General features: G+C 60.3%; 1 protein-coding gene across 4 annotated transcripts in view; it reads right to left on the bottom strand.

Annotated features, from left to right (window-relative positions):
• JAKMIP1 (janus kinase and microtubule interacting protein 1) overlaps positions 1–14,927 on the bottom strand; it is a 68,923-nt gene that overhangs the window by 29,070 nt on the left and 24,926 nt on the right. For all 4 annotated transcript variants that reach the window (XM_036328531.1, XM_036328511.1, XM_036328520.1 and 1 more), the window contains 7 exons: positions 12,240–12,502; positions 8,669–9,163; positions 5,987–6,196; positions 4,819–4,938; positions 2,391–2,537; positions 1,461–1,601; positions 1,178–1,237 (listed from right to left, as the gene is read on the bottom strand). In XM_036328531.1, the coding sequence (XP_036184424.1) occupies positions 1,178–1,237; positions 1,461–1,601; positions 2,391–2,537; positions 4,819–4,938; positions 5,987–6,196; positions 8,669–9,163; positions 12,240–12,368 (1,302 nt within the window). In that variant the 5' untranslated portion in view covers positions 12,369–12,502. The remainder of the gene's footprint in view (positions 1–1,177; positions 1,238–1,460; positions 1,602–2,390; positions 2,538–4,818; positions 4,939–5,986; positions 6,197–8,668; positions 9,164–12,239; positions 12,503–14,927) is intronic.

Here is a 14,927-nt window from a genome sequence, read left to right as displayed (position 1 = left end):
GGAGAAGTACAGGCAGACCAGGGCGCAGAGGCAGAGGAAGAAGGAGAAGTACAGCACGAACAGCACGTACTCCATGGCGCGCCCAGCCCCGCTGCCCGTGCCCAGGCCTCTGGGTCCCCAGGGCGCTTCCGTTCTCTGCCTCTCGGCCCCGGCAAGTCCTAAGGACCCGCACTGCCGGGACAGGATGCCAGCTCCGGGCGGATGGGGCCGAGGAGCCGGTTTCCAGGGCCTGGGCGGTGAGTCACACGGCACAGCTTCCCCGGTGAATTCCCTGGGGCTCCCCTCCCACACCCAGGCTCCCTGTCGCCCAGGCCATCACAGGCCTGGTCCCTGGATGATCCCAGGGGACCTGGGCTCAGTCCTAGCAACGGTGACGCGGAGAGCGCCTCCTGCAGGACCCGCCCAGCAGGTGCTCCGCCTCAGATGCTGGGGAAGGGGTGTGCGATAAGCATTGGCACCAACGGTGACAATCCTTGGGTTTTACACAAAGTGCGGTGGGTGCTGTGGGTGAAACTGGGCCCCAGAGAAGGTGTGTCCAAGTCCTAAGCCCTGAGCGACGACTCTCTCTCATCACTGGTGTTTCTATTGCTCTCTCCTCTCTTCCTCTCTCTGAAGTCAATAAGAACATATTTAAAGAAAGCAAGTCCGGAGCCAGGAGGCGAGCAGGCCCAATGTTCGTGGAGGTGAAAATACATTTACAGGTTTAAGCGCAAACTGAGTCTTCCTTCTCCCCCCGCCCCACTGTGCTCGCTCCCGGCCAGCTCGGTCCTGGCTGCTCCGTGTTCCAGGCCCCATTCTGCTCCCTCCGCCCGAATATTCAGACACTCGCTCTATAAGCCCACACCCTCCGAAAGGAACCCGCTCTGCCTCGTCCCAGAGCCCATAGCTCCTGACTCCTCAGAACGGCTGTGAGATGCTACCACCAGCCCGAGTGCCCTGTAAACCCTTCGAAAGGTCTACGTCCTTACGTTTTTAATTTGGGGTGAGCAGCCCCTGAGGCCTAAACAGCGAACTCATCCTCGAGTTTCCCATGAAAAGTCACACTAAGCGTGTCCATGGCCGTCAGTCACGTGTCACTGAGAGACGGCGGGAACCGTCCAACATGCAGGAGGTGAGTGTCCCCTCTCCCTGGACGCCGCCCCGCAGACCAGGGGCGGCTGTGCCACCGCGGGCTCACCTTGGGCAGCTTCAGGCCTTTCCCGCGATGCCTCTTGGGGCGCAAGAGCCGCTCTCTCTCCTGGAAGGAAACACAGCTGTTGGCACGTTCAGCCTCACGTCACACCCACCAACCGACCTGGCTCTCTGGGGTGGGGCCCTGCAGCGCCGCCCCGCCCGCAGCGGGCCTGGGTCCGTCCAGGCTCTGCCTCCCACGTGGCAGCTGCAGCGCCCAGAAGCCTCGACGCCGCACCCGACAGCCGGGGCACCTGGCGTCGCTGAGGCGTCACTGAGCGTGGACGTACCAGAGAGAGGTCGTCGATGACGTGCTGCTGCTCCAGCACCTGCAGCCGCAGGAACTCGATCTCCTGCTCGTCCCGCGTCAGGCTCAGGTCGTTCAGGGAAGTGTGCCGCTTCAGAGACGCCTGCGCGGACAGCTTCTCTTTCTGGGCCAGAGGGAGAGAGCCCCGCAGGGCTGCTCAGCCACGTCTGTGAGGACCCACTGTGCGCATCCGGGCGCGGAGTGTGGGCTCTGGGACACGGGATGGGAGGGTGGAGGGAGGGGTGATGGCCACCTCGTCCCCAAGCTGGAGGAGGGCACGGCCGCAGGACAACCAAGCCGCAGGCAAGGCTGTCGGCGCCCAGCGCCAGGAGAGGGCTGGGCAGGCCCTGGGCGGGGCGGACGTCCACACCCAGCCTTGCACGCTGGACAAGGAAGCCGGGAGAGAGCACGCCTCACACCGGAATTACACGCTCGCACCTGGACCTGTGAGGGCCCGGGGAGAAGGGCACTCGCCTCTGAGCCTCAGTCTACTCAGCTGTAAAATGGGGGTGACCGACACTACTTTGGACGACGAGCCTCAGGGCGTTCTCTGAACCGCCTACGCCAAGACACCGCCCGACCACAAAGAGCGCAAATGAACACCCCTCCTGCGAAGCACTCAGAGCGAAAGGCGGAACCGCTCTCACACGCTGAGCTTCCCCAACGGGCCGGGTGTCGGCGAGGCCCTTCTGTGCTATCACTCCGTCCCCCCAATAACCCGCCACGTGGACATTTTCATTCCCGTTCTGTGGATGAAGGAACTGAGGCGCAGAGAGGAGATGCGTCTCCGGGCACAGGGGCGGGTCCGCACGGCACCGTGACTTCCCGGGGGGACAGCCGGAGGGCTGGCCGGGCTGGGGCTGCCCCGGGGCCCCGGCACCTCGGCTCGGGCTGGCCTCAGCGGCCGACGTACCATCTCCACGTTCTCCCTCGTGAGCTTCTTGAGCTTCTCCTCCATCCGCTGGATGCTCTGCAGCAGGTCCTCGTTCTTCTTGCTCATCCTCTTGTTCTTCTCCACCAGCGGCTTCAGCTGCACCTCGGTCTCGCGGGAGCGTTTCAGCTGCGGGCAGAGGGCAGAGCGGGCGGCCGTGAGCCATGAACGGCACGCCTTCCTCGGGACTGAGCACCAGACGGGGCCCGCAGACACGGGGCTTCCGACCCGGACCCACCGAGCCTCAGAGGGCCTGGGTGACGGGAGAGGAGCCCAGCGGGGGGGCCCCGGACCTGCCCCAGGGCACCCTGCCGGCCAGTGGCCTGGGCTGTGTCCACTAGGCTACACTTCTAGAGGTCATGGGTCATAAAGGTCAATCCCGCTACCTAGTTCCTCCCCAAGTTCAGACCTCAGAAGGCTCCACCCTCTGCAGACAACAGACAAGCCCTGGGCGCGTGCGTGGCAGGCTCAGCGCTGGGGGTGGAGCGCTCTGCAGTCAGATCTGCCTTCTAGAACAATCAGCCTCTCCAACAGCTGTGTGGAGGCCAGTCTAGCAAGGCAGAGACTTTTGGGGGTATGGGGAGTAGGGACTGGGAAGCCTGCATGATTAGAGGTGCCCACCCCTTTTCCTTCTGAGCAGCATCCTGGCTGACACGTTTTCCAACTGTAGGACACTAGCCCAGTTCTCGGCCTCAGTTTTCTCATCTATAAAATGGGAATTCGCCATGTGTCCAACCAGTAGGAAGCCCTTCCAGGCCTTCTCTCTCATTCGACCCTCGCTACACACCTAGGAGGGGGCCCCATCCCTGTCCTCACGCCACAGACAGAGATCCTGACCCCAAAGAGGTGGGCGAATGTGCTCAAGGTCACACAGAAAGTGCTAGAACCAAGAACTGAACACAGGGGCTGACTTAGACGCCTGCTTTTAGGCACCAGGCTGTGAAAGGTAAGACACAACCCTCCCCTGGTGCCCCTCAAAATACAAAATGCAGCTGTGACTGCACATTCCGTTTCCAGAGGCCTGCCCCACAGAATGAAGGCCCCGCGAGTAAAGAGGAAATGTGTCGTCGGTGCGGCATGCCTCCTGCCAGGAGAGGCTGGGTAAGCCACGCTGTGTCCACACGGCGGAGTACAATGCAGCCATCAAAAAGATGAAGGCAGCCCGGCTGGTGTGGCTCAGTGGTTGAGCATCAACCTATGAACCAGGAGGTCACGGATTGATTCCCAGTCAGGGCATATGCCCGGGTTGCAGGCTCAATCCCTGGTTGTGGGGGGGGGGGGGGGAGGGCGGGGACGAGAGGTGCAGGAGGCAACTGATCAAAGGTTCTCTCTCATCACTGATGTTTCTGTCTCTCTCTCTGACACTTAACACTTTTCAACTGCCACGGTTTTCAAATATTATGGATACACTTACTTTCATAATAAAATGTAGAATAAACAGAAGTGTTCTGAGGTGTTTTTCAGGCAGTTTGTGGGTTGACTACACTACAGAAAAGTCAGGTTAGCTCTTTATCCAACAAATGTAAAGGTAGTTAAGAAATTGCTATTTTTACTAGAGATTTATTCCTTAATCAGAAATCCATGTTCATTATATTTAAATTAGAAATAGGCCACCTTTGATGCAAAAAAAAGTAAATAGGTAAGCAAAAGATAAAAGCTACCCGTAATCACACCCCTAAAGCAATTCCCAGAGCCCGGGATGACAATACGTTTTTGTTCTAGAAACTGTCCTTCGTCCTATGAACCAATGTCCCTGGCAATGAAACATGATCAGTACGGTCATGCTTGGTTTGTTTGTTGGTTTGTTTTTTAATCCTCACCCAAGAATATGTTTCCATGTGTTTTTAGACAGAGTGGAAGGGAAGCGGAGAGACAGAGAGAGAGAAACATTGATGTAAGAGAGACACATCAATTCGTGTGTCTCCCAAACACGCCCCAAGTGGGGCAGGAGATCAGGCCTGCAACCAAGGTACGTGCCCTTGACTGGAATCGAACCCGGGACCCTTCAGTCCAAGGGCTGATGCTCCAACCACTGAGCCTAACAGGCCAGGGCGGCACCGTCATTCCTAATGGCTGCGTGCAATCATTGTGTGAGTGTTCCCTGGTCACTCTGACCCACACTGGAGCGCCAAACAGTGGGGTTTTTGTTTCGCTTCTGGTTGCTGTTACAAACCACACCCGTGAGCATCCTCTCCACACCTCTCTCGGGACTTCTCCGACCGTCGCCAAGGATAAACCCCTGCAGAGGCAAAGGGCAGGGACGGGCTTCGCGGTGAGTGTGTGCCGGATGTTCAACCAGAGAGAAATGCGGGAGCGCAGAGAGCCAGAGGCTCCGCGTTAGCTTCCTGCCAAGCCAGCTTCGCGGCCCAGCGCGCTTCCCGGTACCCCCTCCGTCTCTGGGGCCGGTTACCAGTTCATTCCTCTCATCTGCCAGGAGGGTGTTTCTGTCTTCCAGCTTCCGGATCACCGAGTTCAGTTCCGCAATTTTCAGTTGAAACCGCCTCACGTCTCGCTCATCCATGTGTTGATCCTAAAAGATACGAGTGCGCGCTGAAGAGGCAGGAGAGACTCGGGGCGCTCCAGGGACCCCCTTCTCAGAGAACTCACAGCGTCTCGGCGAGCTAGCCCCCACCGGCACCAGTCCCCACTGGGGTTCCAGGAGTCCAACCCCTCTGCCAGCAACTTGCAGAAAGACTTCCTGCCAAACCCACCCGTGGCTCCCACACACCCGGCCTGGTCTCTGGGGACCTCCAGGTTGGGGCCCCTGCCCACTCTGTGCCCTGACTGCCCTGGCGAGGGTGCCAGCACTCCACAAACACGCACGAGACACGGGCATAGTGAGTGAGTGAGTGAGTGAACGAATGGACGGACGGACGGATGCTGCTGCAGCTGCTGCGCCTGGTAAGCACCAAGCTGCCGCCCCAGATGCCCGTCTGTGGCTGAGCCCCTCCTCGTGTCCTGCCTCGCTGGGCCCCTCTGTGCTCTTACGGCACAGCCTGCACTGACGTCTTCACTTCTTTTCTTTTATCCTCACCTGAGAATATTTTGCCATTGATTTTTTTTTTTTTTTAGAGAGAGTGGAGGAGATGCAGGAGGGAGGGAGGGAGAGAGGAGGGGGAGGGGGAGGGAAGGAGGGAGAGAGAGAGAGAGAAACATCCATGTAAGAGAGATGCATCGATTGGTTGCTTCCTGCATGTGCCCTGACTGGGGCCGGGGATCGAGCTTGCAACCGAGGTACATGCTCTTGACCAGGAACCAAACCCGCAACCCTTCAGTCCGTAGGCCAACACTCTAACCACTGACCCAAACCGGCTGGGCCTGATGTCTTCATTTCTTTCTTTTCACCTGGAGGCAGGTGAAGACCCTGGAGGCGAAGCCGCCGCGGCCCACCCCTCCGCTCCCAGTGCCGAGCAGAGGGAGTGTCAGCAGGTTTGCAGGGGAAGGGCTGAGAGGGACGGAAGGATGGACAGGTGGGTGGAAGGAGGGAGGGAGGGGGAGGCAGGCAGGCTGGCTGGAGGAATGACCAGGGGAGGAAGGGCGTGGGGCAGCTCGAGGCCCGAGGCCTGCCCGAGCCTCACCTGGGCGCCCAGGAGCTCCGCCATGTCCCCGATGCCCGGCGGCAGCTCCCTCTTGGGGCTGCTGTGGTGCCGCTCGGCCTCTTTGACCTGAACCAGCTGCTCGTCCAACGCCTCCTTCTGCAGCAGCAGCCGCTGGGTCTGCCCGGCCTGCACGCCCAGCTCCTTCTCCAGGGCCAGGATCACCCGGTCTTTCCCTTTGATCTCATCCATCTGGAGGAGGAGGCAGCCGTCAGTCTGGGGCTGGTGCCGGGAGATCTGGCTCTGGCTGGCGGAGGCCCAGGGGAAGGTCGGCAGCTCCGTGGACACGGGACACAGAGAGGCCGCAGCCCACGGCCCAGCCCTGCTTCCCGGAGCTCAGAGGAGCAGAGCTACGGGTTCAAGGATCTGTGCCGTCAACCAGGCACTGACCTTGGAAATGCATCTGTGCCCAGGTCTCGCTCACCTTCATGAAGTCAAATCCTGGCCCTTCGGGCCCTCCGCCCTCCGGCCTCTCCGCCGGTGGGCTGCTCTCCTATCGCCCACCGCTCCCTCAGCCGCTCCCGTCTGGGCACAGTCCCCACCCGCCGCCAAAGGAATCCTGCCAAGGTCGCCCGTGCTCTCCCGGCCCCAGCCCCTGGACAACCTGCTGTCCTCCCAGCCTTCTCCTCAGCGGGACAGAGACGCCCACCGCTGCCGCAGGACCCTCTCCCGCCGCCCCTGCGACCACTTCCCAGCTCCTACTTCCTACTGACCCGCCTTGCCCTGGGCGCTTCGTCTGCGGGTCCCAGGCTGGGCCCCTTCCCCGGGCAGCCCTGTCCTCACCTGATAGCAGGCCCCTCACGGGCAGCTGAGGTCACCGAATCCCCAGCCCCGGCTCCCTCAGCGCCCCACAATCACGGGAGCCACGGGCTGCCCGGCGTTTCCAAGGACCTCACCGTGTCCACATGCGAACCCCGGTGGAAGCCCCAGGCATCCCCCAGCCGTGCCCAGTGTTCCCCAGAGGAAACCCAGCGGGAAGAAGCCGGGCCCCGGGCCACATACTTCAGCCGATTCTGGGCACAAAGCCAAAGCTGGGACACTGCCCAGGAAGGGCGCTGTGCTGGGTGCTGTCTCCCCTGCCCCCCAATCCAGGTCCTTCCTCGGACCTGAGGCTGTGACTCATCGGAAACAGGGCCGCTGCAGATATGTAAGATGTGGGCACTCGGGGAGGGGGGGGGGGCTGGTGACGGGTGTCCTATAAAAGGAGAGGGACACACAGATGCACAGCAGGAGGCCTTGTGGGGACGGGGCAGGGACCGGAGGGATGCGGCCACAGCCGGGAAAAGGAACGGCAAGGTGGCCGGTAACACAGACGCTGGAAGAGGCAGGAAGGACCCCCTGGACGTCCGAGGTGCAGCCTGCTGGCACCTTGAGCTTGGGCGTCGGGCCCCCAGCCCTGGGAGAGAATAATTGCTGTGGCCTGAGGCCACTGAGCTCGCGGCCATCGCTTAGGCAGCCCCAGCCTCGGCACACGCAGAGTGAGAACTCCGAGTGGCCGGAATCGAACTCTTACTTCCAATCACACCCGTGGACTCACAGGCCGCCAGGACCTGGGATCCTGGTCAAGCGTCCTGCCCGTGTCCTACGCAGGTCCCGCCCCTCCTGCTGCGGAATCCTGGGCAGCCCAGCCACCTGACTGACTAGCCTCAGCCTCTGTAACATGGGGACCCTGAGAACATTCTAGAACCTACTCTGTCCAATTGCGGGGAGATAGTAGATCAGCCGCAGAACAAATTTGGCACAGAGCCTGGCATATTATAACTCGATCAATGTTGGCTGCCACCATTACTCTGTTAGCTGCTGGTTAACAGAAGGCTATCTTATTTAAACAGCAGACCATTAAAAACGGATACAATGTGATTGAGATTATAGGGGGGGACTGGTACCCCCCAAATCCAGACGGGGAGCTTTTCACACAAAGCCTACTGCTCCGACAGCTCTGAGTCGCCTTTCTTTGGAGGAGAAATGGGTGCCCCCTTTCCCTCCACATCCCCAACCTCCCCCACGACGTGCGCACGGCGCCCCCTGGTGGCCATCCAGCAGCAGCGCCTGCTCTCTGGCCAAGGCCTCTGCATGGACTCCCAGGAGCACCTCCCCGGCTGCGGGGAGAAACTTAACCCCCGGGAACCAGGGCAGCCACTGCAGAGCCGCCAGGAGAGTAAGAAGTAGGAGAGAGGAGGTCCTTATTTTACGGAGGGACACGCAGACATCCGCGCTTTCCTCAGTCCAACACGTACTGAGCCGGGAAACATCTGAGCAAACGGACGGAGGGAGGTGGCCAAACGCATAACAAGTCAACGCGGCGCTAGATCAGAGAATGACTAGAGCTGGGAGGAAGGACAAAGCAGGGGTCAGGGCCAGCTGGGTGGCGCTGCAAGGTCACAGGCGGAGACGGGCCGGGGACACGGAGGGCTGCCAGCCACCCCGGCGCTGGAGGAGGCGAGCAGCTGGGTGACCTACCAAGGATCGCGCCTGGGAAGAAGGGACCTGCCGGCAAAGCCTCCTTCCCACCCCAGGACGGCGGGGCCTCCGCTGGAAGCCCTGCCTGGAGCGCAGTGTCCTCGAAGCTGCGCGTTCACTGCCCGCTCCCGGGAAGGAGGGACAGCGCGTGCGGCAGGAAAGGGCATGGTGCCTGCGGGGCGGGGCGGGGCGGGGCTCACGCACCAGCCTGCGGATGTCGCGCTCGCACTCGCGCTTGATGCGGTGCACCTCGTCCTGGTGCTCCTGGTAGGCTGCGCGCAGGTCGGCCGCCTTGGCCTTGTCGGCCTGCACGCAGTGGCTGAGCGCCTCCTCCGCCTGCTTGCGCGCCGCCTTCTGCTCCAGCACCTCCTGCTGCAGCCGCAGGCGCTCGCCGTCGAAGCTCCTGCGCGCCTCCTCGCGCGCCTCGGCCAGCAGCGCCGTCTTCACCTTGTCGGCCGCGCCGTCGCGCAGCACGTTCAGCGTGGCCTGCAGCCGCTGCAGCTCGCCCTCCTTGATCTTGGCCGTGCGCGCCGCCTCCTGCTCGTGCTGGCGGATGAGCGACTCGCGCAGCGCCTGCAGCTCCTTGGTCTTCTCCTCGTGCAGCTTGGCCCTGAGCGCGGAGAGGTAGGCCGTGTGCCGCCTCTGCTCCTGCTCGCGCTCCAGCTTGGCCTCCTGCAGCCGCTCACGCAGTTTGCCCACCTGCAGCGGAGAGAGGGGGTCAGGGGCATGGGTAAGGGCAGGGGCAGGGGCAGGGTCCAGGGCAGGGGCAGGGCTGAGGAGCCAGCCATGCCCGTGGAAAACCTCCCCACATACCTTTGTGCCTGACATCCCTGAGACCCTCCCCGTCCCCACACTCCAATTCCCCCGCAGCCACGCCCTTGGTCTGACCCTCATCAGCCCCACCCTGACTCCTTCCTGCTCTTTCCGGAGCTGTTCCCTAGAGGTGGGAAACAGCTGCAGACGCTAGAGGAGCGAGAACCTCCTTCCATTCAGAGGTTTAGAAAGAAGGACCATTTATCGGTCATGAACCTTGCCCAGCTGGCAGACATCCTCTCTCCCACTAACGCTGTACAAATCTTAAACCAGAAGGTAATTTGCAGGGCCCATGGCTGGGCCTGAGCTAGAGAAGACAGGCAGGAGGAGGTAGGGAGGGAAGGAGGAGGGGGGGGGGGGGGAGGAAGGGGGAGGAGGAAGAGGAGTCCTGCGGACTCTGGTGCATCCCCCACAGGAGGCTCTGTTCTGCCACAAGGCATCTGAGGCCTAGAGACGCTCTGGTGACCTGCCTGGGCGAGGGGCTGCCAAGGGGCCGAGCCAGGCTTCACCCCAGGCACCTGGCCCAGAGCTGGTGTCCCCCAGATGCCAGGCCACCAACCCCGCCTGCATGTATTTGTGGGATCAACACACAATTAAAAACATTACTTGTAAAACATGCCCAGGGCACATTCTCCTAATACACTCCAAAGGCTTTATCTGGCCTTTTCAGGTCAAATCCTGTAGGAACCCTCCACGGTCCCTCTGTTTTCTAGATAGCACGGCCTCCCCAGCACCGGAACAGTGGTCTCTGGGATCCGCTGCCTCCACGGAAAGGCAGCCGCGCCCCCAGACCACGCTGCCTGGCGCACACCGGTCCCTGAAACTCAGCGCAGGTGAGGAGCCAGGATGTCAGCTGACTTACAACGAGCAGCAGGGAAAGAAGCTCATACAGCCAACCAGGCAAAGAGAGGTCACCATCCCTCATGTCACAGTCAGGATCGCAGAGACAAGGGAGGGCCAGCCCAGCCCACCTCGCTCAGGAGCTAAAAGGGTAAACCCAGGCCTGCCGGAAGCCAGGTCCAGCAGGTCATAATTGCAAGAGTTTCATCGAAAGGTTGATGGAACTTGGGGACTCAACAAGGGCTGAGTCACATATGTTGTCACCTGTTGGGAATGGCTGAAGGCATTTCCCCAAACCTGAAAAGGGATGGTTGCTTGCTGCCAGGACAGCTCAGAACATCTTAATCTTCATGTTATTGCCTCCTACTGGCCAAACACCTGAACAGCCGTAGGCAAATTCCCCCATTCTGACAATGCCTCTGTATACAAATCCCTACCCTTTGAAGTGTATATCTCTGCCTCGCCTCAGGACAAATTGTGTTAATAAAAAGCATGGGGTCCTGAGATGAGGAAATCTTAGTTCCTTTTAGCTAAGCTCCTCTGACCCCAATGCCTTTCAAAATTATATTTCATCACTGGACTCTTAAGTTACACACAGCCTTCTCCAGATTGCTGAACCCTTTTAGATGCTGGACCAAGAACCTGGGCATTAATGGCGCCCAACGTGGGGCTTCCTGAACCCTTGCAGCACCAATACAGGCCCACCTCGCCCGGGAGCTGGAAGGGCCAGCCCAGGCCGACCTCACCCGAGGGCTGGAATCAGTCTCTCCCGAGGAGCAGAGAGCCAGGCAGCAGGACTTCACTGAACTCGGTTTCTCAGGGGGGATTCAGTGCTCCCGGTGGCCTCCTCTCTAGGAGGCAACATGGTCCTGGTCTTGGAGTTAAGGTTGCCGGTGGTTTGGAGTGAGAAGGAGGGGACCGGGTTGCACCCTGAATCTGCACCGATCAGTGCGTTTCCCTCGGCCAATGACTGAACCTGGGACAGTTCCCGTAATGTGTCACCAGGAGGGCCGTGCTGCCAGGGCACTGTCCAAACACCAGCCTAGCTGTGGTGGTGAAAGTATTTCTTAGACCCGTGGTCAGCAAACTGCGGCTCGCGAGCCACATGCGGCTCTTTGGCCCCTTGAGTGTGGCTCTTCCACAAAATACCACGTGCAGGCGCGCACGTACAGTGCGATTGAAACTTTGTGGCCCATGCGCAGAAGTCGGTATTTTGTGGAAGAGCCACACTCAAGGGGCCAAAGAGCCGCATGTGGCTCGCGAGCTGCGGTTTGCTGAGCCGCAGTTTGCTGAGCCGCAGTTTGCCGACCACTGTTGACTTAGACTGATTGACATCTAAGTCAGCAGACCGTGAGAAAGTGGATCGCCCTCCCTGACGTGGGGGGCCCTCACCCAGTCAGGTGAAAGCCTAAGAGGAAAGACTGAGACTCCAGCGAGGCAGGGTCAGCCCCCTGCGGCAAGGGCAAGGGCAGCTCCTGTTGGAATCTCCAGTAGCCGGCCCTGCACGTTCCAGACGTGTCTGCCTCCACAGGCGTGAGATAACCTCTGAAAAATCCCTCTCCCCGCCCCTTGCACGTATGTGTGTGTACATGTGTTTATATGTAAAATCTCCTGCTGGTTCTGTTTCTCTCTGAAGAACCCTGAGTGTACAACCTCCCACAGCTTCCTGGTCGTCTCCTGGAAAACAGGGCGGCCACAGCGGCTATGAGGACTGCTGGGAGGAGGGAAGCTGAAAGCAAAGAGCAGAGAGGGGGAAGCGTGGTCACAGGTGGGAAGGAGGCGGATGTGGACAGGGTGGCAGCGGTGTGTGCAGGGCAGCCTGGGAGAGGCCGGGCGGCCAGCGGGGGCAGGCCAGGTGGCCCAGGTGAGCAGGTGAGGGGAGTCCCGGGCAGGGAGAGTTAGGTAGCTGGTCTGTGGTCACAGGAAGGGGGGGGGGGGCGGTGCTGGGATTCGCCCCCAGGCGGTGTCTAGACCTCCACTGATGCTAGCCTTAGATGGGTGGAATGCCCACCCAACCCAGCCCGGAGCACACCCTCCAGACATACCCCAGGGGCAGCACTGTCCCCGGAATTCCCAGCCACCCGCCCCCCCTCCCCCACCCCCACATGGAGGTGCCACCCACCTTGCTCTTCTCCTGCTGGAACTCGATCTGAATGCTGGTCAGCTTGGCCCGCAGCTCCTCGTTGGCCACCTGCACCGCGTCCGCCTCCATCTCGGGCTTGTCGCCCTTGCTCCGGCCCTTCTTAGACATGCTTCCTCCCGGGGAGACGCTGAGAGTCCACGCTCACGCCCGCCAGCCCGCAGGCGCCGCCGCCAGCTCCGCCGGGCCCACCAGTCGCGCAGGACTCAGCTCACCCTCCGTGGAAACCACCATCACTTGGGACCCTGGGGAGCAGGAAAGCCGGGTTAGCAGAGCGAAAGCCAGGCCTGGGCCACGCCAACGCAAAGGCAGCAGGTTTGCAGAGGCCTCCTCCTGGGCCAGCGCCTGCTCATCGGCCCGCCCGCCGTTCACACCCTCACCTGGCGCTTCTCAGCCAGGGCTGATCAGAACCACCTGGAAGCCAGTTAAGGTGCTGAGGCCTGCCCCCCCGCCCTTAGCCCCCCAGCTTGAGATGACACCTGAGCACCCCGCAGCCCCCGCAGCCCGTGGTCTGCAAATGCCAGTGAGATCAGCCCTGGGGCGCCTGGTAGAAAGGCGGGTCCCAGAGGGGTGCAGAGCTGGGAGCTCGGGACGCGGCAGGGCCGGGAAGCCGGGAGTCCCTTCCGCCCGCCCAGTGCTTCTGGACCAGGGTCTGAGGCCCACGCTCTGCGAAACTAATGTCTCCCCGTGGACACTTCACCTCCTTTTGTATCTGCACTTTCACAGCCTAGAGATGAGATGGGGGGCCTTCACCTTGAGCTGCAGAGGAGAACGTGAGGCTCGGGGAGCTGACTGGGTCCCCAGGGATTACTGGGTTATCAGGTGGTGAGGTTCGCACCTTGGCTCCCTGCCGCCACCCACCTGGGATCTTATACCAGAATTCACAAAATGCTGGTGAAAAAGCGACGTCGACTCCGAGACAACGAAAGCCCAAATGCCCTCTGATGAGCAGGAAGCCCAGCCCCTCCGGAGGGCCTTCTCTGCCAGCTCCTGCTCACTCCACCCACCACGCAGAGGCCCCTCCCCAAAGACGGGAGGGAAACCCTGCCTGTGAGCTTAAAACAGTTTCTCCCATTCGCAGACATCTGCATTTAATTGGCCCTTAAAAATCTCTCTCTCCCCCCTTGCCAGGTGGCTTTGGTTGGAGTGTCATGTGCACCAAAGGTGGTGGGTCCAATTCCCTAGGTTGGCGGTTCAATCCCTGGCCCCGGTCGGGGTGTGTGCAGGAGGCAACCAATTGATGTTTCTCGCTCACATCAAAAAGTTTTTTTCTCTCTCTGTCTCTCCCTCTCTCTATAAAATAAACAAAAACATATCCTGGGATGAGGATTTTTAAAAATCTCTCTAAGTGCATGCCTTTGGTCTATGCCGTATATTGAGGTCCGAGCCGATCATGCTGGTTTATGAAGCCCAGACTCAGTAATACCCGGGAATTTATTCTATGGACAGAACCCCCACAGGGAAAAACTCAGACGCCTCGCTGTGAAGGGCAGCTCTATTTGCATTGTTGCTAGCAAGGAAAGGGAAATCGCCTGCGGGCTCAACATCGGGGTGTGGCTGAATAAAAGATGACACCTCAGCCTACCGCTCAGCCTGGGACAGGCCTGAGCCCCGGCCTCGGCAGGGCCTGGCAGAGATGGCGGGCCCTTGGCGGGGCCTGGGAGAGACGGAGTGGCACTCACTGCTCATCAGTCCACAGCATGACACTTGGTTTCATGCTGCAGCCATGGTCCCGGCAGAGCTGTGTGCAATCAGTACAAGTAGCGAGGAGATGGTTCTGGAGTCTCACTGAGCACGAGCGGAAAGAGCCGAGGGAGGCTCCTGCCCAGGCCAGTGTCAGAGTCAGAAGGAGGGGACTCTGTGGCCGGTTCCCTGGGACCCTGGGCTTGTGGGAGCCCCCTCCACGGGGCTGCTGGAGGAGTGAATGGCTTCCTTAGTGAAGGCCGTGTCGGTTCTGGCACATAGTGATGCTCAAAACGGCCAGCTTCCTCCTCCTCCTCCTCCCAGCGGGCACCTCTGCCTGACTGGCTGATAGCGAGCACAGCTGGCCCAGGACTTTCCCGCGGCTCCATCAGAGGGGGCAGCAGGAGGGGAAGGGGCGATGCCAGGCGACTCCCCGGCGTTCCACCCAGAACGAGGGGCTATCTGGGCACCAAGACCTTTTCCCTTCGGCTTCCCACATCTTCCCAAGACCTGGGCCAGGCACTGGGAGAGCCAGCCCTGGAGACAGCCTCATGCCCACCCAGGGCTCCCTTGCCCTCCACAGTTGCACCAGCAGATGGCGCTAGGCCATGCACTGGAGGCGGGCAGCCAGGAGCTGGCCACAGGGAAGGACTGGGAGATACTAAGGCCCAGGGGATGTTCAAGAGCAGGACTGGGGGTTCCTGATTAGATTTAGCAGAAATTGGTCTTTGGGTGAAATCTCCCAATCAATGTGTTGCACACTAATTAAAAAAAAAAACAAAAAAAAACGTTTAAATATTGAGCAGCCCAAGCAAAACACATCTGTCCTCTCCACAGGAACCCCTCCGTCCCCCACTCCCGGCCACCAGCATCTCTTCTCTTTTTTAAATATATATTTTATTGATTTCAGAGAGGAAGGGAGGTGGAGAGAGAAATAGAAACATCAGTGATGAGAGAATTATTGATTGGCTGCCTCCTGCACGCCCC

The sequence above is a fragment of the Myotis myotis genome, unplaced genomic scaffold, assembly GCF_014108235.1.
Source record: "Myotis myotis isolate mMyoMyo1 unplaced genomic scaffold, mMyoMyo1.p scaffold_m19_p_1, whole genome shotgun sequence".
NCBI classification, from domain to species: domain Eukaryota; kingdom Metazoa; phylum Chordata; class Mammalia; order Chiroptera; family Vespertilionidae; genus Myotis; species Myotis myotis.
The sequence above is the reverse complement of the archived record's forward strand: the minus strand, read 5'-3'. Positions and strand labels throughout refer to the sequence as shown.